Genomic DNA, 27,362 nt, shown 5'->3' on the forward strand with positions numbered 1-27,362 from the left:
GGGACATTATATAGCCACCTGCACAGTTAAGATACCTATTTATGTAGTAGGTACAAGTACACTGGTGAACCAGGCTGGGAATCCTCTACATCCCATCAACCGCACTCCTTTTTTTGTGATACCGCTGTGGGGAGACCAGTCTAAATCTCTCCGGGTGTTTATTGACTCTGGGGTGCATGAGAGTTTTATGGGCGCTACCCTAGTTTCTGAATTAGGTATCCCAACTCAACTCCTCTCTGTTCCCATGGACACTAGAGCACTGGACGGCCGCTCCATTGGTAGAGTTACCTACAGTACTGTTCCTGTTTAGAGATTTTCTTGGCTCAAAAAACACAACCCCATTATTGACTGGACCACAAGTTCAACCCTGGGTTGGAGTCCGTTCTGCCATTCCCATTGCCTCAAAGCAGCGCAGCATTCCTCGAGACGGCCTCCTCAGGGCTTAAGTCAAGTCTTGGATTTCTCTGCCGTCTCCACAGAGTACCACAACTTTCTGGAGGTCTTCAGCAAGGCACAGGCTACTTCTCTTCCCCCGCACCGTCCTTATGATAGTGCCATTGATCTCCTCCCAAGGCATCACACCACTTCGTGGTAGGCTATATTCTCTATCCTGGCTGGAGACCAAGGCCATGGAGGAGTACATAGAGGACTCTCTAGCTACCGTCTGTCTGCATCCCCTACAGGCGCAGGATTTTTCTTTGTGGAGAGGAAGGACAAGACCCTGTGTCCGTGCATTGACTACCGGGGTCTAAATTACATTACGGTTAAGAATTGTTACCCCCTACCACTCTTCTCCTCAGTTTTCAAACTTCTCCAGGGTGCCACCATTTTTTCCAAGCTGGACCTTCAGAATGCATACCACCTGGTTTAGATATGCGAAGGAGATGAGTGGAAGACAGTATTCAACACAGCCAGTGGACATTATGAGTACCAGGTCATGCCGTTTGGACTCCCCAATGCCCACTCTGTCTTCCAGGCTCAGGTAAACGATGTGCTCCGGGATTGTTAAACTGTTTTGTGTTTGTCTACCTTGACAACACCCTGTTTTTTTTCCCGGTCTGCCCGAGAACATGTTCTTCATGTCAGACAGGTCCTTCAGCGCTTCCTGGAGAACCAATTGTTCATGAAAGCCGAGAAGTGAGATCCACCGCTCTACAAACTCCTTTCTGGGATATGTCATCGCTGAGGAAATTGTCCAGATGGATCCTGGAAAGGTGAAAGCAGTGGTGGATTGGCCTCAACCTTCATCAAGGGTGCAGTTGGAACATTTCCTGGGTTTTGCTAACTTCTACCACCGTTTAATTCGGGGTTACAGCACCCTGGCGGCCCCCCTCTCTGCACTCACCTCTCCCACGGTACCGTTCACGTGGCCTCCAGCTGTCGACAAAGCCTTTGTGGACCTGAAGCATCAGTTCACAACAGCTCCCATCCTCATCCATCCGGATCCGTCCCGTAAATTTGTGGTAGAGGTTGATGCTTCTGATGTTGGAGTGGGGGACATCCTGTCCCAGCAATCTGCCCAGGACCAAAAGCTTAATTCCTGTCCCATCGTCTCAATCCTGCAGAGAGGAACTACGATGTAGGTAACCGAGAACTCCTGGCGGTGAGATGGCGTTGGAAGAGTGGAGGCACTGGCTGGAAGGAGCAGAACAGCCATTCCTGGTCTGGACTAACCATGAAAATATTGAATATCTCCATACAGCAAAGCGGCTTAACTCCAGGCAGGCCCGGTGGGCTCTCCTGTTTACAAGATTGAACTTCACCATTTCCTACCGCCCAGGGTCCAAGAATGTGAAGCCTGACACCCTCTCCCGTCTATACAGTTCCTTTGCCAAACCCTCAGTCTCCAAAACCATTCTCCCTACCTCATGCCTTGCAGCCTCAGTGGGTTGGTGTATTGAGACCCTTGTTTGCAAGGCACAACGTTCCCAGCCTGGACCTGAAGGGGGCCTGGCTAACCAGCTGTTTGTCCCTAACTCAGTCTGGTCCTGAAATGGGCTCATTCCTCCAGGCTGACCTGTCATTCCGGTTCCCGTCGTACCCTAGCATTCCTCTGACAACGTTTCTGGTGGCACACAGGACTCTCCCCTTTTGAGTGTTGCATGGAGTATCAACCTCCACTCTACCCAGAACAAGAACCGTAAGTCAACATACCCTCGGCCCAGATGTTTGTCAACATACTGTCAACATACCTGGAGAAGAGCTCGGGTAGCACTTCTCAAGACCAACTCCAGGTATCGTCAACAAACGGACCGCCGCTGGACTCCAGCTCCTCGTTACCGCATTGGGCAGAGGGTATGGCTGTCCACACGGGACCTGCCCCTTCGGGTAGAGTCCTGCAAACTGTCCCCTCATTTCATTGGTCCGTTTCCCATCTCTAGAGTCCATAGTTCCACTGCTGTCCATCTCTTGTTACCCCGGACCCTCCGCATTCACCCTACATTTCATGTCTAGGATTAAGCCCTTGTCTCACAGTCCATTGACTTCTGTCCCCAGGGCCCCCCTCCCCGTGTCATTGATGGCCATCCGGCATACAGGTTGTAACATCTCCTGGGTGTTCAACCATGGGGCAGAGGTTTCCAGTACCTGGTTGACTGGGAGGGTTACTGCCCGGGGGAGAGGTGCTGGGTTCCCACTAGAGACATCCTGGATCCAGCCCTCATCGCAGACTTCCACCGCCGTGATTTGTTTCACCTGTCTTGTGATTGTCTCCACCCCCTCCAGGTGTCGCTTATTATCCCTGTGTTTCCTGTCTCTCTGTGCCAATTCGTCTTGTGTATTTTTCAAGTCAACCATAGTTTTTCCCGTACTCCTGTTTTTGACCCTTGCCTATTTTCTGGACTCTGTACCCGCCTGTATGACCATTCTGCCTGCCCTGACCTCGAGCCTGCCTGCCACTCTGTACCTCCTGGACTCTGACCTGGTTTTGACCTTTTGCCTGTCCACGACCATTCTCTTGCCTACCCCTTTTGGATTGTTCAATAAATATCAAGACTCAAACCATCTGGGTCTCGCCTTGTGTCCTTATAGCGCCTGTAAATATATCTGCATTTTGCACCTGATTTCATCTGACTCGTGATTCTTCGCACTCCCTGATAAGACCACCTAGGGTCCACTATCTTACACATTGGTACGTGCTTTAGTCGCTGACAGATTTTCCAAATAAGGGTCAGTTTCTCAGGTTTAAAAAGATGCCATATCATGTTCAGTGACCAACTAGGCTACTACCAATGTAATTAGCAAAACAACCTGTATTACCAGATTTTGTTTCATTGGTATAATTCTATCCACTGCCTTTTGATTTGTGCTCTGGCCTGTAAAGTGATATCTTAGCCTCAGTAACCCTATAGGACCCAGCTAAGCTGGCAAGGACATGGAGGACCCCTCTCCCTAGAAGAAAATAGCTTAGGTCAGCTAGCGTCAAACAGAAGGTTCTTCTGGAGAAATACATTTCTTACAAGGGAAAAAAAGTTATAGCACACTTTTTAGAGGATCATTGGTATTCGGCTGAGTGCTTGGGTTGGGTATTCCATGGCAACTATTTTCTTCTGGTAGCAATCGGCTAAAGAGAGCTGAGTGTAAAATGGATGCTCAGTGTGAGTTTGAGGCATGAAGTCCATTCAATAGAGGAGGTATGTATACTCAAGTCTCAACTGTACTAGTATAAAAGTACTAGTGATAGTCAAGAAAGTGGCCAAACGCAAACCATACACAAAATGGATGACATTAGATGACTAAGTAGTTTCCAATCAATCCTTTGATAACCTTAGCCTACTTGAACACAGCCTGATAATATATGCCGTTTAGCAGAAGCTTTTATCCAAAGCGACTTAGTCATGTGTGCATACATTTTACATATGGGTGCTGCTGACGAATTCTATTATTTTGTTCCCCTCATATTCTCCCTCATTACTCAGTCTCTTTGATGTTAGGCATCAGCAGCTTTACACAGCACTGTGAATGGTGTTTTTAGAGAGTCAGCATGGATGGACTTGGCATAGTGGGGATGAGGGAAAGTCTGTATAGGCATGCACTCCAGTATTAGCCTAGGAGACACAGCTCATGGCACATAAGCAAAGCTATCTAAAGAGCTTATGGTGATATGTTCACATGCAACAATGTAACCTGCAATGTAACCAATGCTAACCGCCCTTTCACGATGGGTGACAGCACTCATATGCAACATACGTGTTGCTGGAGCTTTGAATTAAACTAGTGTAATTCGTAGTAGTGCAGCCTGGTCTCAGAGCACTTTGTATTATTTTGTATGTAAATGAAACAGTCCATTTAGTTGTTACATTTTGTATGGTATGAATTAATTTGTGGATGTCCATCCCGCATTTCCTATGATATGTTACAAATTAAACTGAACAAAATATAAATGCAACATGCAACAATTTCTGAGATTTTGTTGAGTTACAGTTCATATAAGGAAATTAGTCAATTGAAATAAATAAATTAGGCCCTAATCTATGGATTTCACATGACCGGACAGGGGTGCAGCCATCGGTGGGCCTGGGAAGGCATAGACCCACCCACTTGGGAGCCAAGCCCAGCTAATCAGAATGAGTTTTTCCCCACAAAAGGGCTTTATTACAGACAGAAATACTCCTCCAGGCCCTCTCCTATTCTCGCTATACACCAAGTCACTTGGCTCTGTCATAACCTCACATGGTCTCTCCTATCATTGCTATGCAGACGACACACAATTAATCTTCTCCTTTCCCCCTTCTGATGACCAGGTGGCGAATCGCATCTCTGCATGTCTGGCAGACATATCCGTGTGGATGACGGATCACCACCTCAAGCTGAACCTCGGCAAGACGGAGCTGCTCTTCCTCCCGGGGAAGGACTGCCCGTTCCATGATCTCGCCATCACGGTTGACAACTCCATTGTGTCCTCCTCCCAGAGCGCTAAGAACCTTGGCGTGATCCTGGACAACACCCTGTCGTTCTCAACTAACATCAAGGCGGTGGCCCGTTCCTGTAGGTTCATGCTCTACAACATCCGCAGAGTACGACCCTGCCTCACACAGGAAGCGGCGCAGGTCCTAATCCAGGCACTTGTCATCTCCCGTCTGGATTACTGCAACTCGCTGTTGGCTGGGCTCCCTGCCTGTGCCATTAAACCCCTACAACTCATCCAGAACGCCGCAGCCCGTCTGGTGTTCAACCTTCCCAAGTTCTCTCACGTCACCCCGCTCCTCCGCTCCCTCCACTGGCTTCCAGTTGAAGCTCGCATCCGCTACAAGACCATGGTGCTTGCCTACGGAGCTGTGAGGGGAACGGCACCTCAGTACCTCCAGGCTCTGATCAGGCCCTACACCCAAACAAGGGCACTGCGTTCATCCACCTCTGGCCTGCTCGCCTCCCTACCACTGAGGAAGTACAGTTCCCGCTCAGCCCAGTCAAAACTGTTCGCTGCTCTGGCCCCCCAATGGTGGAACAAACTCCCTCACGACGCCAGGACAGCGGAGTCAATCACCACCTTCCGGAGACACCTGAAACCCCACCTCTTTAAGGAATACCTAGGATAGGATAAAGTAATCCCTCTCACCCCCCCTCCCCCTGAAAAGATTTAGATGCACTACTGTTCCACTGGAGGTCATAAGGTGAATGCACCAATTTGTAAGTCGCTCTGGATAAGAGCGTCTGCTAAATGACTTAAATGTAAATGAAACATTCAATTCTCTGGCAACAGCTCTGGTGAACATTCCTGCAGTCAGCATGCCAATTGCACGCTCCCTCAAAACTTGATACATCGGTGGCATTATGTTGGGTTACAAAACTGCATATTTTAGACTGGCCTTTTATTGTCCCCAACACAAGGTGCACCTGTGTAATGATCATGCTGTTTAATCAGCTTCTTGATATGCCACACTTGTCAGGTGGATGGATTATATTGACAAAGGATAAAATGCTCACTAACAGGGATATAAACAAATTTGTGAACAAAATTTGAGAGAAATATGCATATGGAAAATTTCTGGGATCTTTTGTTTCAGCTCATGAAACATGGTACCAGCACTTTATATGCTGCGTTTATATTTTTGTTCAGTGTACAATTCATATTACATGTTACGAATTTGCAAACGACGCCCGCCCATCCACCCCAACCATCCACCCTACTTTCATTTTTGCTTTAAGTAACCATCAGTATTATATAACCATACCAAACATCATATCATACTATTTTCTTCGTCCCATATTTTCGTTTACTTTGTTACGTCTAGTATATGAAACCAGGCTGAGTAGTGGTATCCTTGTATACAGTAGTAGCTTATATGTTACAGTAAATATTGAAGAAAAAAAACTGAGCCAAGATACTCACTTTAGTAAATACAAGGGTTTACCTGCATATACGTTTTTGCCTAATTCGGTAGGCGTAGTTTCTCCTCCACAATGCAGATACAGTAGGTTATAGCACTCACTGGACCCGTACAGTTTACATGATGTAACGAGCCTCCTGCGCAGCATAAAGAACATGCACATGCATCACACTTGTGTTAATAAAAATTACCTACCGTATTGAGCAGGTCGTACATTTTGATTAAACCTTCACAAGGTCACAACAAATGCAGTCGTTTTCCCCCGGTCAAATCCTCTAGTTTACGAATTAGTCACGTTCTTAATTGAACTTGCACAAATTCTTCCTTTCGGGGTGGTGACGGTCGGAGTAAATGTAGGTATGTGGTATAGCTACTTCCTCGAATGGTGTTTTGATTTCTCAATCATGTATCTACTTAGATATTTCGCTTGCATATAATAGCAGCCTTTTATAACACTTGCTGCGATGGGCACAGCATGCGCTGCGCTACAGACTTACAATGTCAATCAAACAGGTTCATTGGCAATTGGAGCGCCCACCCCTACGCAACGCGGATTGGCTCATATGTTTGATTGACAGGAATTTTAACATAACTGCGCCGATGTTCATAAACTGGAAGCCAGATTGTGAACTCACAGGGTGCAGGCTGTTGATACAGATGGTTACATTCCCTATTTATGATGACATCTATCCTCAATGATGCAGACCTTTTCTGAGCAATAAAAAAAAAAATCACCTCAAGGAGTTGGGAAAAAATATATATTATATTGTATTATATCTATCGAGGCCTTTAGCCTGTGTACCTACAACAGTAGTCTAACTGTTTGTGTAATTACACATTTAAAGATGTTGTGCATATGATTTACACAAAACAATATAATCAATGGTGTGAGTTTATTACAGTCTGAAATGTGCACATAATCTGTAATTACACTGTACTTACATGGGTATTATTACAGTGTTAAAATGGTATTGTCAAGAACACACTGAATAAAGATAGGCTATTCCAGACCCAACCCAGGTATCCCCATGTGACAGACCAACAGTACAGCACCCTGAAACATAAGTCTAATCCAACATAAATGTTCACATAGTGACATACTATAAAATAACACAACCTCATTTCATAATCCACAAGCATGGGATCAGTAGGCCTGGAAGAATCTCATCGAAGAACAAAGACTAGACCTATGTCACATGAAGGAACTGATAACACTTTTATTCAGAGAATTCCATCAAGAATGTTGCCTTCAAAAATCTATAAAGACATTTCTTCTGAATAGAATTGCATGTCCCTTGTGAAAAATGGCATCATAATCACTCCCCTCCAAATCGTCCCTCTCCTATGTAATAATCGAAAGGCCCATATCTATACTGTGAATATGAAGTGGAGGATGATTGGTAGGAGGTTATCTGACTTCGGAGGTTTACTGTTTTATTTTACAGTTGCTTAGCAACAGACTGATATGTGGTAAGTGGAGAAGCAATGTGATAAAAACTGTTAACAGCTGATGGTCTTTAGTCCTTGACTCCAAGCCGGTTTGAAATGTTTCTATGAACTCAGAATTTTGAATATTTCAAGAACCTCTGAATATGAATTGTTACTTATATACCAAATAATTTATGGTTACTAACTTACTTTTCAATGTTGCACCTTTAGAAGAGAGATGCATGCATGGTGTACTCATTAGATACATGCTATTCAATCAAAGTCAAAACATTAACTACTGTATCATATACTTGTGTATTACACGCCCCTCCTCACTCACCGCAGCCAAAGACATAGTAAAGCTTTCATTTAAAACACAATTTGAGGGCCACACTTGTAGTTTATATGAGACCATAATCATCCACTGCTGGCCAAGAGCTATTGCACAGTGATCCTCGTTTAAATGATTTGTAACACATCCTCATGCTATGTCTCCTCTGCCTTTACATCACCTTCACTTAGGTCCATGTATGACATATAGCTCTCTTACTGCAATAGACGTTACTCTGCAGATCTAGATCTCTGCTAAAGAGGGTCTGGTGGTGGCATGTTGGGGATGTTTGCAGTGAGTAATATATGCTAAACATATTAGCTGCAGAGCATGGCAAGAGTACAAACAGATCTGGGTCAAGCATGGAGTATGAAACTAAAGCATCAATGCATCCTACAGGCTATACATTACTCATACACAATAATGGGCTTAGTACGTCTGCATCTTGGACAATGTGACTAGTGTATAGCAGAAGCTTTTAGATACAACGTGTTGTCTCAACAGGGTTGGGGAGTAACGAGTTACATGTAATCCATTACATGTAAGGGATTACAAAAAACGGTATCTGTAAGCCGTTATATTACGGGAAAAAATATTGTAATCATATTACAGATACTTTTGAAACACTAGATGATTACTTCGCGGATTACTTTTAAATTCAGAAAGGATGTTTGCGGAAAAAAATATTTGACACTTCTCTATTTTCTCAATGACATTCAAATCAGCATTGAAAAAAGGCACAAGTTTCAGTTTGTTCCATCTGAGTTAAGTCTGACCCCAAGTCAGAGACCACTATCATGACACACCAAATGTGTTTGATAGATCGTGGGAAAGAGCAGGAATAGGCTTTTGTAGGCTACAGACCAGGCTATGTCTTCCAATGGTGCGACTGCTGTCGGTATCCAAAGATTATCCAACTTGAATAAAAGCTTGGAGGTAAGGATGACAGCAGTAGTGTAGTCTACAGCAATACGTATAGCACTTATTATTGATATTTACATAGCGCATTGATGTGAATCATATTTTACCTGAAACGCACAAGGCACTCTACACCGACAATTAATCCACAGATAAAAGGCTTTTTCTTCTTTGGACTTTATATGGCGGTTGGCAACCAACTTTAAGAGGCATTACCACTACCAACTGCATTGGAGTGTGGACCTCAGTTCATCTTTCAATCAACCACATGGGTATATGCTCTTAAAAACCAATGAGGAGATGGGAGAGGCGGGACTTGCAGCGCATCAAGCGTCACAAATAGAACCATGTTCTATTTTAGTGCCTGGCAACGCAGATGCTTGTTGACGCACGCGAGCAGTCTAGGTGCAATAATTGAATAACATGTATGTGTACATTTATTTTGCAACGCTCGCGCACGTGATGCTGTGTGGTCAGCATCTTACGGATTGTGGTTGCTGTGGATGGCTGTTCACAAATCTATATTTGAATTTGAACCCCATAATGATTGAATTCAAGATGTTTAAGCTGCCTATAAATCATTGACTTTTGAACCAGTGGAAAGCTAGTGAAAAATGTGCTCTTGTAACAGCTGCATAGTGCGGATCCCAGCCTACGGAATAAAAGTGGGACTTTTATTGCTCAATCGAATTGATGCTGATAAATAAAATCCATAGACCTAATGGACACATGCTCAAACTCACACACTTTTGATAGACTTAAAGGGGCCATCTGTAGTTGCTACATCCTTTTTGGACTTACAAATGATATATATTAATGTAAAGATATTTTAATCGTACTACTATACGTAGTAGAAAATGATGGGTTAGAAGAAGCCTACAAAACCAACCCATAAAGTAAAATGGAACATCCATGTATGGCCAGCTATGTAAACTTTAACATTGATTTATCCTGCAATAGATGTTGTTCAATTGGTAACATACATTTTTGTCTTCCTCTAATGCCTCTTATTGGGAAAGTAATATAAAAGTAACTGAATGTAATCAGATTATGTTACTGAGTTTGGGTAAATCCCAGTTACATTACTGATTACAATTTTGGACAGGTAAATAGTAACTGTAACTGATTACATTTAGAAAGTAACCTCTCCAACCCTGTGTCTCAAGTTGTGCAAGTCTTCAAAGATTTGAGATTTGAGTTGCATGTGTAAAAGACACAGAAACTAGTTTAGTGTTTTTGTTTTCCTATTACTGTTGGACAATGCAACACCTGTCTATTCATTTTCGATCATTTCTTACAATCAGTCCTGACATTAGCAAATCTAAAGCACTACCCTAAACCTTTTCATCATGTGTATCTAACCTCCCTCCTTTAACTTTTCATATTTTGTGTCACAGCATTGCCTAATTGGATAACACAATGCAGGAGGTGTTAAGAGGCTACTGACAAACTGAAATGGTACACCCACACAGACAGTGTGATGAAGAAGGCAGAAAAGAGCCTCTTCAACCTCAGGAGGCTGAAGAAATTTGGCTTGGCACCTAAAACCCTCACAAACGTTTACAGACACCCAATTGAGAGCATCCTGTCGGGCTATATCACCGCCTGATATGGCAACTGCACTGCCCGTAACTGCAGGGTTCTCCAGAGGGTTGTGCGGTCTGCCCAACGCCTCACCGGAGGCAAACAACCTGCCCTCCAGGACACCTACAACACCCGATGTCACAGGAAGGCAACAAAAAAAGTTAATCAATGACAACAACCACCCGAGCCACGGCCTTTTCACCCCGCTATCATCCAGAAGGCGAGGTCAGTACAGGTGCATCAAAGCTGGGACTGAGAGACTAAAAAACAGCTTCTATCTGTTATGCAGATGAGTGAGGACCCAACAGCGATTCAACAGAAACAGTCTTTTAATGTCCAAACAGGGAAAACATAAATCCTCAATCGTTACAGGAGATGTCCAAACAGGGAAAACATAAATCCTCTATCTTTGCAGGAGAGTCCTCCTTCTAGTAGTAGAGGAGAATTGCAGGTCTAGCGGCAACAGACTGCAGGTCCCTCAGGGTAGGCGCGGGCCGTAGAGGACAAAGACACCTGCTCACACGTAGCATCTAATAAAGAGGCAGATTACGACAGGACGGGACAAGGGCAAAGCAAACAAGAATCCGACAAGGACAGAAGCAGAAACAGAGAGAGAAATAGAGACTTAATCAGAGGGCAAAAGAGGAGACAGGTGTGAGAGAGTAAACGAGGTCGTTAGGAGAATGGGGAACAGCTGGGAGCAGGAACGGAACGAAAGAGAGAGAGAAAGATAGTAACCTAATACGACCAGCAGGGGGAAACGAAGAGAAGAGAAAGCACAGGGACAAGATATAACATGACACTATCTCAAGGCCATCAGACTGAAAAATAGCCATCAGTAGCACATTAGAGGCTGTTGCCCTATATACAGACTATATATAGACTTTAAATCACTGGTCACTTTAATAATGGAACACAAGTCACTTTAATAATGTTTACATATTTTGTTTACATATTTTGCATTACTCATCTCATATGTATATACTGTATTCTATTCTACTGTATCTTCCGGCGCCGACAGAGATGGCCGCCTCGCTTCGCGTTCCTAGGAAACTATGCAGTTTTTTGTTTATTTACGTGTTATTTCTTACATTGGTACCCCAGGTCATCTTAGGTTTCATTACATACAGTCGAGAAGAACTACTGAACATAAGAGCAGCGTCAACTCACCATCAGTACAACCAAGAATATGACTTTCGCGAAGCGGACCCTGTGTTCTGCCTTTCACCCAGGACAACGGAATGGATCCCAGCTGGCGACCCCAAAAAACGACTTTGAAAAGGGGGAAAACGAAGCGGTCTTCTGGTCAGACTCCGGAGACGGACACATCGTGCACCACTCCCTAGCATTCTCCTCGCCAATGTCCAGTCTCTTGACAACAAGGTTGATGAAATCCGAGCAAGGGTGGCATTCCAGAGGGACATCAGAGACTGTAACGTTCTTTGCTTCACGGAAACATGGCTCACTGGAGAGACGCTATCGGAGACGGTGCAGCCAGCTGGTTTCTCCACACATCGCGCCGACAGAAACAAACATCTTTCTGGTAAGAAGAGGGGCGGGGGCGTATGCTTTATGGATAACGTGACGTGGTGTGGCCAAAACAACATACAGGAACTCAAGTCCTTCTGTTCACCTGATTTAGAATTCCTCACAATCAAATGTAGACCGCATTATCTACCAAGGGAATTCTCTTCGATTATAATCACAGCCGTATATATTCCCCCCCAAGCAGACACATCGATGGCTCTGAACTAACTTTATTTGACTCTTTGCAAACTGGAATCCATATATCCAGAGGCTGCATTCATTGTAGCTGGGGATTTTAACAAGGCTAATCTGAAAACAAGACTCCCTAAATTTTATCAGCATATCAATTGCGCAACCAGGGCTGGAAAAACCTTGGATCATTGCTATTCCAACTTCAGTGACGCATATAAGGCCCTGCCCCGCCCTTCTTTCGGAAAGGCTGACCACGACTCCATTTTGTTGATCCCTGCCTACAGACAGAAACTAAAACAAGAAGCTCCCGCGCTGAGGTCTGTTCAACGCTGGTCCGACCAATCTGATTCCACACTCCAAGACTGCTTCCATCGCGTGGACTGGGATATGTTCCGTATTGCGTCAGACGACAACATTGACGAATACGCTGATTCGGTGTGCGAGTTCATTAGAACGTGCGTTGAAGATGTCGTTCCCATAGCAACGATTAAAACATTCCCAAACCAGAAACCGTGGATTGATGGCAGCAGTCGCATGAAACTGAAAGCGCGAACCACTGCTTTTAATCAGGGCAAGGTGACTGGAAACATGACCGAATACACACACTGTAACTATTCCCTCCGCAAGGCAATCAAACAAGCTAAGTGTCAGTATAGAGACAAAGTAGAATCTCAATTCAACGGCTCAGACACAAGAGGTATGTGGCAGGGTCTACAGTCAATCACGGATTACAAAAAGAAAACCAGCACCGTCACGGACCAGGATGTCTTGCTCCCAGGCAGACTAAATAACTTACTAAAACATGCGGCCTCTCCTTCACTGCAGCCTACGTGAGGAAAACATTTAAACGTGTCAACCCTCGCAAGGCTGCAGGCCCAGACGGCATCCCCAGCCGCGCCCTCAGAGCATGCGCAGACCAGCTGGCTGGTGTGTTTACGGACATATTCAATCAATCCCTATCCCAGTCTGTTGTTCCCACATGCTTCAAGAGGGCCACCATTGTTCCTGTTCCCAAGAAAGCTAAGGTAACTGAGCTAAACGACTACCGCCCCGTAGCACTCACTTCCGTCATCATGAAGTGCTTTGAGAGACTAGTCAAGGACCATATCACCTCCACCCTACCTGACACCCTAGACCCACTCCAATTTGCTTACCGCCCAAATAGGTCCACAGACGATGCAATCTCAACCACACTGCACACTGCCCTAACCCATCTGGACAAGAGGAATACCTATGTGAGAATGCTGTTCATCGACTACAGCTCGGCATTTAACACCATAGTGCCCTCCAAGCTCGTCATCAAGCTCGAGACCCTGGGTCTCGACCCCGCCCTGTGCAACTGGGTACTGGACTTCCTGACGGGCTGCCCCCAGGTGGTGAGGGTAGGCAACAATATCTCCACCCCGCTGATCCTCAACACTGGGGCCCCACAAGGGTGCGTTCTGAGCCCTCTCCTGTACTCCCTGTTCACCCACGACTGCGTGGCCACGCACGCCTCCAACTCAATCATCAAGTTGCGGACGACACAACAGTGGTAGGCTTGATTACCAACAACGACGAGACGGCCTACAGGGAGGAGGTGAGGGCCCTCGGAGTGTGGTGTCAGGAAAATAACCTCACACTCAACGTCAACAAAACTAAGGAGATGATTGTGGACTTCAGGAAACAGCAGAGGGAACACCCCCCTATCCACATCGATGGAACATTAGTGGAGAGGGTAGTAAGTTTTAAGTTCCTTGGCGTACACATCACAGACAAACTGAATTGGTCCACCCACACAGACAGCATTGTGAAGAAGGCACAGCAGCGTCTCTTCAACCTCAGGAGGCTGAAGAAATTTGGCTTGTCACCAAAAGCACTCACAAACTTCACAGATGCACAATCGAGAGCATCCTGTCGGGCTGTATCACCACCTGGTACGGCAACTGCTCCGCCCACAACCGTAAGGCTCCCCAGAGGGTAGTGAGGTCTGCACAACGCATCACCGGGGGCAAACTACCTGCCCTCCAGGACACCTACACCACCCGATGTCACAGGAAGGCCATAAAGATCATCAAGGACAACAACCACCCGAGCCACTGCCTGTTCACCCCGCTATCATCCAAAAGGCGAGGTCAGTACAGGTGCATCAATGCTGGGACAGAGAGACTGAAAAACAGCTTCTATCTCAAGGCCATCAGACTGTTAAACAGCCACCACTAACATTGAGTGGCTGCTGCCAACACACTGACTCAACTCCAGCCACTTTAATAATGGGAATTGATGGGAAATGATGTAAAATATATCACTAGCCACTTTAAACAATGCTACCTAATATAATGTTTACATACCCTACATTATTCATCTCATATGTATACGTATATACTGTACTCTATATCATCTACTGCATCCTTATGTAATACATGTATCACTAGCCACTTTAACTATGCCACTTTGTTTACATACTCATCTCATATGTATATACTGCACTCAATACCATCTACAGTATCTTGCCTATGCCGCTCTGTACCATCACTCATTCATATATCTTTATGTACATATTCTTTATCCCCTTACACTTGTGTCTATAAGGTAGTAGTTTTGGAATTGTTAGCTAGATTACTTGTTGGTTATTACTGCATTGTCGGAACTAGAAGCACAAGCATTTCGCTACACTCGCACTAACATCTGCTAACCATGTGTATGTGACAAATAAAATTTGATTTGATTTGATATCTAAGTCTATACCGCTCTGACATTGATCGTCCAAATACTCATATATTCTTAATTCCATTCCATTACTTTAGATTTGTGTGTGTTGTGTGTGTTGTTAGACATTACTTGTTAGATATTACTGCATTGTCGGAGCTAGAAACACAAGCATTTCACTACACCCGCAATAACATCTGCTAAACACGTGTATGTGACCAATAAAATTGTATTTGATTTGAAAACCATGTCCATTTAATATCACTGTTTCCTCTGTGCTAGATGTATTTAAAAAAAAACAGTATATGCATTGGTTTATTCGTCATTAGAACATTGTGGAAGCAAAGTTCAGAAACTTCTCAGAGAAACAAAAGGAGAGGCCCTTATTAGATGATTTACAGACAGTGTTGCTTTCCAGCTGTGTCCCACTGTAATTCAACTCACCCAGGCCTTTTATTATACAAAGTAGAGCCACTTGCTCTGTTTTCACACCCATCTGTCAAACTCACCCTCCTCACCTGTTAGCCATCATCATATTGTTTTTTGAAGGTTTTACAAAGATCCATGCTATAAGAAACCCTTATCAAAATACCCAAATTACACATTGTTATCCTGATATTACACAGGGGGAAGGAGATTATGTGGTTTTATACACGTGATTACAGTTGTTATTCCCACACGACAGTTCTCTGCTGTGTTACTACCTTTCCCATGTCCTGAGGAAAGGTAAATCAATAATTAAGTATAGCTGAATATGATTAGACTCCAGGTTTAAGTTATGGAATAATATTAATGTTGGTGAATAAGGGAGGACTTGTCTATGGGAAACAGCATCTACTACTCTGTGGAGTAGGTTCATCCTGTGGATGGATTAATGGGATGAATGAGTGTGTGGAACAATGGGCCCGGGGCAGGCAGTAACCCTGGACAGTGGAGGCCCTTGGTGATGAGATGATAGTATTAGAGCTTCCTGTCCTGCAGAGCTCAGCAGGAGGGACTGTGTGTACTGAAGCTGCATCCTCCTCCTCTGAAGATCTGAGCAGAAACCACACTAGTTTGCTTCCTTCAGTCAGCTTCCCCAAAAAAACTAATTTTCTTCCCTCTTTCAATCCTGGAGTTTTCATTTTCATTTCGATATCTAGAACCATTTGCACAATTTAGTCACCAGCGTTTAATGAACATCTTTGTTGTAGATAGTTTAGAAAAGTCCATCACAAAGTTTGATGCCAATCACATCAAAGAACAGTACATGCCTGTTCATGAATGGCTACTTTACGTCTCATGAATGGCTATAATCCCTGTTTTATATATGTTCATGTTTACAGTATCGGATCACTGTATTTATAGTTAAATGTTGTTAAGTAAACTAAACAAACTGTATTAATTAACGTATTTTAGTTTTGTAGGCTACTGTACTGCTCTGTTTGTTGTGGGGTCATACTGCATGCACCAGGTGGCAGTCTACATTAAATGTTTCACTCAAAAGTTATGCTTCTCAGAATTCACTGCTACATGATATCATTTTGACAATCTCTGATAAAAATTACATAGATTGTTGCCTGTGTTTGCGTAATCATTCATGAAGAATCGCCTATTTGTTTTGATCTCACAGTACTCTTTTGTGTCGTTTGTCCACCAGCATTATGAATAGTCACATGACAAAGATGTTGTCCAATCAGCTGCCTCCAGAAGTAAACTCGTAATTTTAAACAGTGTGGAATGCCACTGGTCGCTGCATCGACAATGTGGCACCGATAACCAACAAACTTCAATAATTTGGGTTGTTTGCACGTTGATTCTAGCGTCAATATGATGAGTTCTCATATTGTCACTCCTGGGCCTTATAGGGCGACAAAACTGGTAAGCTTTTCTTGTACACTTGTTCTTGTTGTGAAGTTAGCTAGCTAACGTTAAACCGTTAACTAGTGTTACGATGCTGGCTATGCTGCAACTTGGGCAAACGAGCGAACTAGTTATGGTGTAAATTTGGGCAACCTAGTTACCTATGCTGTAATTTGGGCAAATAGGCTGGCTAGTTAGCTAACGTTAGTATGTTGCAACTTTGGTGGGTTGGTTGGTTGTCTGGCTGTCTGACTGGCTGGCTAGCTAGCTAACGTTAGCTATATTGCAAGCTGGCTAGAACTGTGCAGATCACTCACAATGTAACGCTGTCTGCTATCGGTGTTGTTTTTTCCAGAGTCGGGCAGCCCTAACATATTTTAGGCCAGTAATATGTTACCGAGGATTAGTTAGTTAGTGACAAATCCCTGATCGTTTTCCTATGCTGATTTGACGTCAGGATGATATCACATCAACAATTAGTAGTTGAAACACTCCCCGCCCCTGTTTCGGTAGAAATGAGAGATGGTGCTGGAGAATTGTAACTACTCTCAAATGAATAGACAAAACTATGGTAGCCCTTGATCACGACTCTCAGTTCCATTACACATAACGTTACGAGTCAATGGATGAATGTGTCCTGTATGGGGGAAATTTGAACGCCGGGGCTCTTAACGATCAGAAAATTAACGAGGTATGGTTTTGGAAGCTAGGACCGTAACTTCAATTTCAGCGATAAATCATGAAAATAGATGTTCCCACATGGCCATATCTAAATGTTACAGCACTTGTGGAAGACGAGGCCACCACCTGTGTGAATGCGTAATTCTGGAAGTGTAGCAGGAGGGTAGTTTTGTTGGAGGGAGTCACCCATAGCTGTATGGAAGTGTGCAAAACTGCTACAGTAAGTGTATCTGTTTTATTTGAATGATTATTTATTTATGCTGAAAGAGACTGGCCCATATGTTTCGAAATCCAAAATCTCAAGCGATGATTGACGTTTCTAAACGTTCACAGCCTAGAGTTTGAGAGCAATGGATGCAAAGACTATTATACCAAACTGATCGTTGAACATTTTTTTTAAGGCTATATAGTGTTACATTTATAGTTCTATGAAGTGTTATTTTGTTTACAAACACTGGCGTAAAACTAGTCCGGCTGTGAGTTTATATACAGTGTATATACATTCTGAAAACACTTGTGTGCAAAATCGTGTAAATGTTCCTTAGTAAGAGTAAGAATGTTGAATTCAATACAATTTTAACATACTCTACAGGTTGTTTGTGGGGTTTGTACTTCAGCGCCTCGAAATTTGAGACAAAATATACTTATGAAATACTTTTTTAGAGAGGTGGTATGTATATGGTTCGGTTTGGCACCAAGATAAAGTCAGTTTAACATAGGATATTCGGTTTTTGCTCATCAGTAGCTATTGAACCAAGCATGCCATGACAATAAAAAATGGTATATTCTGAATCAGGGGAGGGTGGAGGAAAAATCCACTTTTGTTTGTTAATATTGAAATCTGAATACAAAATTGGACAAACCTCACAGACAACCGGTAGAGTAAGTACAATTTAATTTGTAAGTACAATTTAATTTGCAGTGGAATGAAGTCACAAAGCTATTCAAGGCAGGGATGCCTCTGCGGAAACATCGACAACACTTCAGAGTATATGGGAACTGTTTTACTGCCATAGCAGCTGTCGACTGGCTACACGAACTGCTCAGGTACAATAGTAACTTTGGACCAGATGTCACCAGACAACAGACTATCCAACTGCTGAAGAAGTTCCTCAAAAATCGTGTGATCGAGGATGTGAAGGGCAGATGGGGTTCAGAAGATTTGGAAGACAACAGCCATCTCTACAGGTAGCCTAAATCCTAGATGGTGGATAAATATTTCAATCAGGCTGTTTGTTTACCATTGTAAAAAATGTAGACCAAAGCCAGCATATAAATGGGCATTACCTCGTGTGAACATACTTTCCTGCATGAGCTCACGGTTCCTCCATAATCTTTCATATTCTCACACAGCTGGATTTGGTCTATTTATAGACACCCTGCAAGGTGTGGCTTTAGGTGACCACGCCCCCGAGTTGGTTACTCCCATATAATTAGCCTAACTTTGGCATCATCCTAAGAACCTACACTTAAAAAAAAAAAAAAAAAATCAATTCATGTTTTCAATCTTGTTGATATTAACATACTTGGCTGTCACAACAAAAGATTTGCATGATACTTATTCTTCAACTCTAATTTGTTACCCGACCTGTTAACACTTACAGAAAAGATGTCAAATTATATTTGTCATTGTTTGTTAACAGCTAGTTTTTTCGCCCGTTGGTTAGCTGTCTGGCTAGTGAGAGAAGTTAGTCTCGCTCTAATTCGCTAGTCGTGTAACTACTTCCACTTTTTGCCTACCTGTAGTTATTTGAAAGAGTTGCTTCTTGTTGGCTTGCCTATACAGTGGGGCAAAAAAGTATTTAGTCAGCCACCAATTGTGCAAGTTCTCCCACTTAAAAAGATGAGAGGCCTGTAATTTTCATCATAGGTACACTTCAACTATGACAGACAAAATGAGGAGAAAATCACATTGTAGGATTTTTAAGGAATTTATTTGCAAATTATGGTGGAAAAATAAGTATTTGGTCAATAACAAAAGTTTATCTCAATACTTTGTTATATACCCTTTGTTGGTAATAACAGAGGTCAAATGTTTTCTGTAAGTCTAAACAAGGTTTTCACACTGTTGCTGGTATTTTGGCCCATTCCTCCATGCAGCTCTCCTCTAGAGCAGTGATGTTTTGGGGCTGTTGCTGGGCAACACGGACTTTCAACTCCCTCCAAAGATTTTCTATGGGGTTGAGACTGGCTAGGCCACTCCAGGACCTTGAAATGCTTCTTACGAAGCCACTCCTTCGTTGCCCGGGCGGTGTGTTTAGGATCATTGTCATGCTGAAAGACCCAGCCACGTTTCATCTTCAATACCCTTGCTAATGGAAGGATGTTTTTACTCAAAATCTCACGATACATGGCCCCATTCATTCTTTCATTTACACGGATGAGTCGTCCTGGTCCCTTTGCAGAAAAACAGCCCCAAAGCATGATGTTTCCACCCCCATGCCTCACAGCGGCAGGGTAGCCTAGTGGTTAGAGCATTGGACTAGTAACCGAAAGGTTGCAAGTTCAAATCCCCGAGCTGACAAGGTACAAAATCTGTCATTCTGCCCCTGAACCCACTAGGCTGTCATTGTAAATAAGAATTTGTTTTTAACTGACTTTCCTAGTTAAATAAAGGTTTAAAAAAATAAAATAAAAATAGGTGTGGTGTTCTTTGGATGCAACTCAGCATTCTTTGTCCTCCAAACACGACGAGTTGAGTTTTTACCAAAAAGTTATATTTTGGTTTCGTCTGACCATATGACATTCTCCCAATCTTCTTCTGGATCATCCAAATGCTCTCTAGCTTCAGACGGGCCTGGACATGTACTGGCTTAAGTAGGGGGACACGTCTGGCACTGCAGGATTTGAGTCCCTGGCGGCGTAGTGTGTTACTGATGGTAGGCTTTGTTACTTTGGTCCCAGCTCTCTGCAGGTCATTCACTAGGTCCCCCCGTGTGGTTCTGGGATTTTTGATCACGTTTCTTGTAATCATTTTGACCCCATGGGGTGAGATCTTGCGTGGAGCCCCAGATCGAGGGAGATTATCAGTGGTCTTGTATGTCTTTCATTTCCTAATAATTGCTCCCACAGTTGATATCTTCAAACCAAGCTGCTTACTTATCGCAGATTCAGTCTTCCCAGCCTGGTGCAGGTCTACAATTTTGTTTCTGGTGTCCTTTGACAGCTCTTTGGTCTTGGCCATAGTGGAGTTTGGAGTGTGACTGAGGTTGTGGACAGGTGTCTTTTATACTGATAACAAGTAATAAAAAAAAGGTGCCATTAATACAGATAACGATTGGAGGACAGAGGAGCCTCTTAAAGAAGTTACAGGTCTGTGAGAGCCAGAAATCTTGCTTGTTTGTAGGTGACCAAATACTTATTTTCCACCATAATTTGCAAATAAATTCATTAAAAATCCTACAATGTGATTTTCTGGATCTCATTTTGTCTGTCATAGTTGAAGTGTACCTATGATGAAAATTACAGGCCTCTCATATTTTTAAGTGGGAGAACTTGCACAATTGGTGGCTGACTAAATACTTTTTGCCCCACTATGTCCTTTCAACTTGCCGGAGTCCAGCTGGGCATACAACCTTAACAAATGGCCCTAACAAAAGTAGCCTATGGTGATGTTTACACCTACTTGGTGGAATCTCCAGGCCTGCACAAATATTAAAATACAGAAGAATATTATAGCTGTTATTTGGACAGATACAGCTCACTAGTCCATACTACACGCTAACTAGCAAGCTTTATGCAAAGCGACTTACCGGTGATTAAGTGCTTGAACACACAAATGTATCGAGTAACCTGAGCCCACAGCTTTCCATCATCACTAGCCTGAAACAATAAGGTTTGTCTAACCTGGTCCTTGGGCAGTTGATTAACTGAATTAGATGGTCTTTTCTCCATTCAAACAAAACAGGACACAACAGCTTTTCAGCATCTTAAAAGCAGGGCTAGTTAGCTAATTGAAGAAAGTCTGTTGGAATTTGCTCTTTGGCTGATAATTGTGACATACATTCCATGCAACAGTCTCTGTTCATCCTAACATTTTTACATCTAGAATGAAAGTGTTTTTAGGTATGATGTAGTTTGTTGATTAAGACTACATGGAAGTATGTTAGATGACCAACCAAGAATTTCCACAATTTTTATAGAATGATACAATAAAAGAGTAGACATTGTCGGCTTATGCTTAAAGTAGGCAATTTAACATGGGAGTGCCCTACGGCTGTACCTTACTCGGGGGTGTGGTCACGTTAAGCCATGTCGTATGTGTATTATCCCTGCCCACCAGAAATTGAGCCAGGGAGATGACTCCTTTCTCTACAATCTCTGGGGCACCCCCTCCGCGGGGTGGGGGCAATAAGCAGACCAGTGCGATCCCACCCCGAAAGAATGAGGGAGTGGGATGTCTCGCTTTCTCTACCATCTCTGGCCTAAGTAATCTTTTTGGGTGTTTCATTGAAATAATTATAGTATTTCACCTTTGCTGTCCTAGGTTTGCTTCAACATCTCCTTTGAAACCAATTCCCCATCGCCCACCTGTGTCAGGGCCTGCATCAGTAAAGAAGAGTTTCTCAATGAAAGAAAAGGAAGGCTTCTTCAAATGTAGGACTTCCAAGAAACCTGGCAAGGAGACTACAGTAAGTATTGTTGATATTTTAGAAAATGTTCCCCTATTGTGCCCCCGGTATGATTTGCCCGCATAATTGACTGAGAAATTGTTTCTCACAGGAAAATGTGGATCCATCAAAACAAGAAATGGAGACTGAGCCTGTGATTGAAGTGGTCCAGGCCAGAGCACTAACAGAGGAAGATATTCAGGATGTTTGGAGAGGCATCACTCTCACACAGTAAGATTCACTCTTCATTTATTTTAAATCATTCTTACTCATTTTAATGAGTAGATCCTTATTCCATTGCCTCTTTATTCCTTCAGCCTTCAGAAAACATTGGGATTGACTGCGCTTGAGGATGTTTTGGATCCAAGACACATCAAATCTCAAAACATTGTGTACAACATGAACAATGTGAACAAGCATGGGGTTGTTACACTTGAGGACAAGACTGGTATAGCCTATTCTTTCTCTGATTTATATCTGCACTCTGTACACAATGTACGCAAAATGTAAGATGCATGGTCATTTATTAGCCTTTTCTCCACAGATGACCTCCCACACTGGGTCTTGTCTGCAATGAAATGTCTTGCAAACTGTAAGTAAGATTTTACTCAACTGTTTTAGTGGCATATTGTATTGAGAAATAGATTTCACCTCACACAAAACAAGACTAGGCTCTCAATAGGAGAGCTATGTTTTTAGCCCAACATCTAAAAAATGTCACTGAACCCTTTCTAGGGCCGAAGTATGATTCCAACCAGCCATCCTATCCTGGGTTTGAGAGGGATGTGTTTAAAACCGTCTCTGACTACTTCTACAGCCTCCCTCAGCCACTTCTTACATTTGAGTACTATGAGTTGTTTGTCAACATCTTGGGTATGTATGCATTTTGCAAGCTTTAAAATTGAATGTATAAATGACCATGAGGTGAAACTTAATTTTTGGGGTTTCCCTGTTCCTCTCTAACCTAAAGTGTTACTAAAACCTGGATTGAATTAACCTATAATGTAATTTTCCCATCTTTTGCAACTTAGCTATCAACATTTGCAGTCATTTATAAGTTAAAGTAGAGGACAAATCTCAGGTGTGGTTATTGAATTCAGGCAAATGTTTTAAAGTTTACTGGATTAGTATTCATCCTTCTATATGAAATTTCATTTTTTTTTAATACGAGCTCTATTTGATAAGATTTAGTTTGTCTTGTCTCCACTCTGCAACTGAAAAAGATTGACCAGATCCCATACACGCAGCATGAAACTGCAACTGGTTTGTGTTATTTCCCTCCTAACAGAGGATGTGACTCGACTGCTCTGTGACATTTGTTATAACTAACTCATGTATGTCCAATTAGCTATTCCCTTTCCCCACAATGTGCCAACTCCCTTGTTTATGTCCTGCCGGCTTCACAAGTGTTGTTTTTGTTTTTGTCTGGTCTCTTGCTAGTTTTATGTGGCTACATTGTGGCTCCTAAAACTCAAAGAGGAAAGCGAAAAAACCAAGAGGATCCCAGCTACCCCCAGCCTGCAAAAAACCCTCACATGAACGGTGTTAACCTGTTCAAATCAACGGAATGTCTGTTGTTGAGCTTAATTCGGAAAGAGGCTTTTGAAGAGGGCGACTCACCAATGAGAGAGGTGTTCAGCTCAAAGGCCCAGTCCACGTTTGCAGCTCTGAAGACGGGCTGTGCCGGGAGGGTCCCCCAGATGGGTCTGACAGGCCGAAGGGCCAGTTCTGGGGATGTCCTGGGAGGCAACTCTCCGAGTCTTGTACGGTCAGAGAGCAGTGGCGCCTCCTCAGTTAGGCTCAGAAGACCCAGCAGTTGTTCCCTGGAGAGAATCCTGGATGAATCAGCTAAGTCTGACTCATACGCCCAACACAAGTTGTTCCAGTCTACAGAGAGTCTAGTGTCCTGCAAAAGTAACAGTGGCAGCAAGTACAGCACCCAACCTCAGAATAAAACTGACTCTCTGTCTGTTTTAGACAGCTACCCTTACTCTGAACCCCAAGTCTTTGTCACCATGGCAACTCCCAGTTGCAACAGCAGTTCAGGTGTGATGTCTGTAGAGGGTAGCACTCACAGCTCCAAAAGCGAGGGTGCCAGAAGCAGCATCTCGCTACCAATGGACAACCTCTCAGTCAGTCAGAAGCCCAAGCGTCCTAGGAGCATTGGTACCTGTTTGGATATAGCTGAGCACAGAGGGATGTCTGCCAGCTGTTTCAGTATTAACGCCCCTGTAGCAGAGATCACCGTGAAGCCAGACTCCTCCTCCACTGTTGGCCTGAGGGGTCCCAGTCTGCTTAACCTGAGGGCCAGCAGCATGGACCTCCGAGACCTCAGAGCTGGGCCTTCTGTTAGCAGGCGCTGTCAGAGCTCTCTGGACCTGTCCAGGCCAACCCTTGCTCTGCCCTCTGTGTTCACTTATGCACGCCGTCTGAGTTCCGAGCAAAGTAAGCCTACATCTGCATGCTTGTGTTTGTGCTTTTGCATGTCTTAACACCTGGCCTAACATTGCTCATTGGGCTTGCACTAATATGGGGTGAGACTCTAATTGTCCTTTAAGAGAAGGTTATCACTGCAAGCATTTCAATTGTAATCATCTGGGTACTTTCCAGAACTTTAAACTGCCCTGTTTAAAGTATTATGCCTATACAATTACATTTAATGATGACGTGTACAAGTTTTTAAATGTAACATAGTTAATGCAGTTCTTGCTGTAGAGAAGCAAGGGCTTTTTTGCCATTGATATATAACATTGATTTAATCTTCCAAGTGAAATCACACACGCTTCAATGCATTTCATTAGCCTCAAGTCCTAGTGGTGTGTATGCATCGTTTTGATCTGATGCATATCAAGGGTTGAATACATGCCATTCCAGTGTACAGTCGTGTGATTGTGTATATGTGTGAAGGTCTCCTCCAGCCTCAGTTGGAGCGGGTGGCCATTGAGGCTCTGCAGCTCTGCACCCTATTGCTGCCCCCTGCCAGCCGGAGGAAGCTCCAGCTGCTGATGAGAATGATCTCCCGGATGAGTCAGAATGTGGACATGCCTCGGCTCCATGACGCCATAGGAACACGCACATTGGTGAGGGCTGAGAGAAACACAGGTTTTACAATTCTGCGTGATGATTTGAACATATCCTCATAACTCCATTATTCAATCCCATTGTGTTTCCAGATGGTCCATACGTTCTCCCGCTGCGTGCTGGGCTGTGAGGAAGAGGTGGACCTGGATGAGCTTCTGGCCACCAGACTGGTCTCCTTCCTCATGGATCACCACCAGGAGATACTCCAGGTGCCAGTCTATCTGCAGAACGCTGTCCGAGACCACCTGGTATACCTGAGAAAAGTACAGGTATAATACTGTCACTCTTATAAGGTATCTATTATATACTGTAGTTGGTTACGTGAGTTGTCATGAAATATAAAGGTAGACTCAATGAAATTACGTTGCCATGAGCAACACTAGCTATTGCGATGAGCAAGATGCAAGACTTCCTGGTCACACAGTATCTGTGCATGTGCAAGGTGTCCCCTTCACGCTGTTTTCAATGTAGTAGCTACAGGACCAAAACAGCGGTGAAATTTAGCCTCGCGCTTCAATGCTCTTAGTTGTGGAAATTGACCCACTATTCTATTTACTTTGTGTATCTACGTCATATCGCGGAGTCTACCTTTAATAAAGAAAGTAGACCGTGACGTGTTGAAAGTGTGACTCTCCTCCTCTAGATAACCTACCCAGGTAGTGGTGGTGTGGAGGCCCCCATGCCCATCTACTCCTTCTGCAGACAGATCAGTACCGAGGAGTTTGAGGAGCAGAAGCTGAGTGTGTCCCAGGCTGCCATCGCTGACCTGCTGGAGAGCCTGGTCAAAGACAAGAACATGTCTGTGAAGGATAAGAAGAAGAAGCTCAAGCGGGTAACAAATTAGACGGCATGTTGTGTGAACACTTTCTTAGTATTATCTTATCTCACTACACAGTACGAAAATGGATGCACTCACTTGTAAATCACTCAAGACTCTGCTAAATGACTAAAATGTACAAATGTAATCTCACTGCACATTTGTGTACAATTTACCCCCAAGCTAATACATTTTTGTATCAGTTTCAGAGGCAGTATACAGACATTTACGCTCGCCGATTTCCAACGACTGCGAGCGAGGCGCAGCTTTTTGAAGATAAACCAAAGATCAAACCTCCAATGCTGATAAGTATGAAAAAACCAAAAGCTTTTGGAATTAGAAATTGAAGGTACAATTGGGATGCAACTGTTTGTGTGGAATATTTTTGTTGCTTGAAACTAGACCTGGCAGCTAAATGTAGGAAGGTGGGAGGAAACTATTATGGGGGACCACCACAATTTAGACCAACTATAACATTTCTCTTTAGGGTTGAATTATGCATGTTTTATGTTAAGTCATGTTTTTGTGTATAATTTCTAAATACTGCAGTATGTATCTTTAGTGCACCAAATAATTTATTCGGGATTGATGATGCCCTCGTATGGGAGTATAAGCTCTAAGCAAATTACAATTTGGGAGTCGATTCTTTATTTTGAAGTTGATCCAGATTTATAGACTCCGATTGACATCAATGTACGGAATTTAAACCTTCAAGCATTTGTGTTTTCCAGGGATTAATTTTATTGTTAAGATTTTATTTTATTATTAGTCTACCTAGTTTTTTTTTTCATAGGGTTGTATGAAATGCTTATAATTGAACTTTGTTCATGTTTTTCTGTTTTGTCACTTCTCTGTATTTTTATTCCATTAACATTCTCTAAGTTGAGCTCAAATACTTTATTGTATATTTTTGGTGTGGGATGTTTTTCTCTTTCTTTCCTGGCTAGTTCAGCCATTTGGGATAATGACGTTTTGCACTATTTTCTGTCATTTTTTTAAACGAACAGTAGTTTAGACCAGTCAATACAATGGTTCATATATATACTTGACAAATATGTATTTTTACTGCCATTTATGAAGTATTAAACCTGAAAGGGAGACTTTTGGACTTATTTAGATGCATTTTCTCAATACCTCTTTATAGCTGGATACCTAACCTCAAAGGAAGAGCCATCAATGACATATCAGTTTACCCTTTGACTTGTATTGTTATTTCCCTGCAAAACATCTGTTTACTATGCAACGTTCTTGAAAATAAAGTGTTCAACTGTAAAACAAAATCCTCTTTACGAACTGTACAAATGTACTTGCCTTTATTAGTGTTCTAGGATGGT

The 27,362-nt window shown here is 43.2% G+C and overlaps 1 protein-coding gene across 1 annotated transcript; it reads left to right on the forward strand.

The window, feature by feature from the left end:
* Positions 1–16,683: 16,683 nt before the first annotated feature.
* Positions 16,684–27,308, forward strand: depdc1a (DEP domain containing 1a). The gene is made up of 12 exons (XM_029632698.2): positions 16,684–16,857; positions 18,443–18,708; positions 22,007–22,151; positions 22,243–22,361; positions 22,448–22,578; positions 22,675–22,722; positions 22,866–23,003; positions 23,571–24,575; positions 25,038–25,210; positions 25,304–25,480; positions 25,855–26,043; positions 26,232–27,308. Exons 1-12 carry the CDS (start codon positions 16,807–16,809, stop codon positions 26,373–26,375), a joined length of 2,586 nt encoding a protein of 861 aa, XP_029488558.1. The 5' UTR covers positions 16,684–16,806; the 3' UTR covers positions 26,376–27,308.
* The last annotated feature ends 54 nt before the right edge of the window (positions 27,309–27,362 follow it).

The sequence above is a fragment of the Oncorhynchus nerka genome, linkage group LG24, assembly GCF_034236695.1.
Source record: "Oncorhynchus nerka isolate Pitt River linkage group LG24, Oner_Uvic_2.0, whole genome shotgun sequence".
Taxonomy (NCBI): Eukaryota; Metazoa; Chordata; class Actinopteri; order Salmoniformes; family Salmonidae; genus Oncorhynchus; species Oncorhynchus nerka.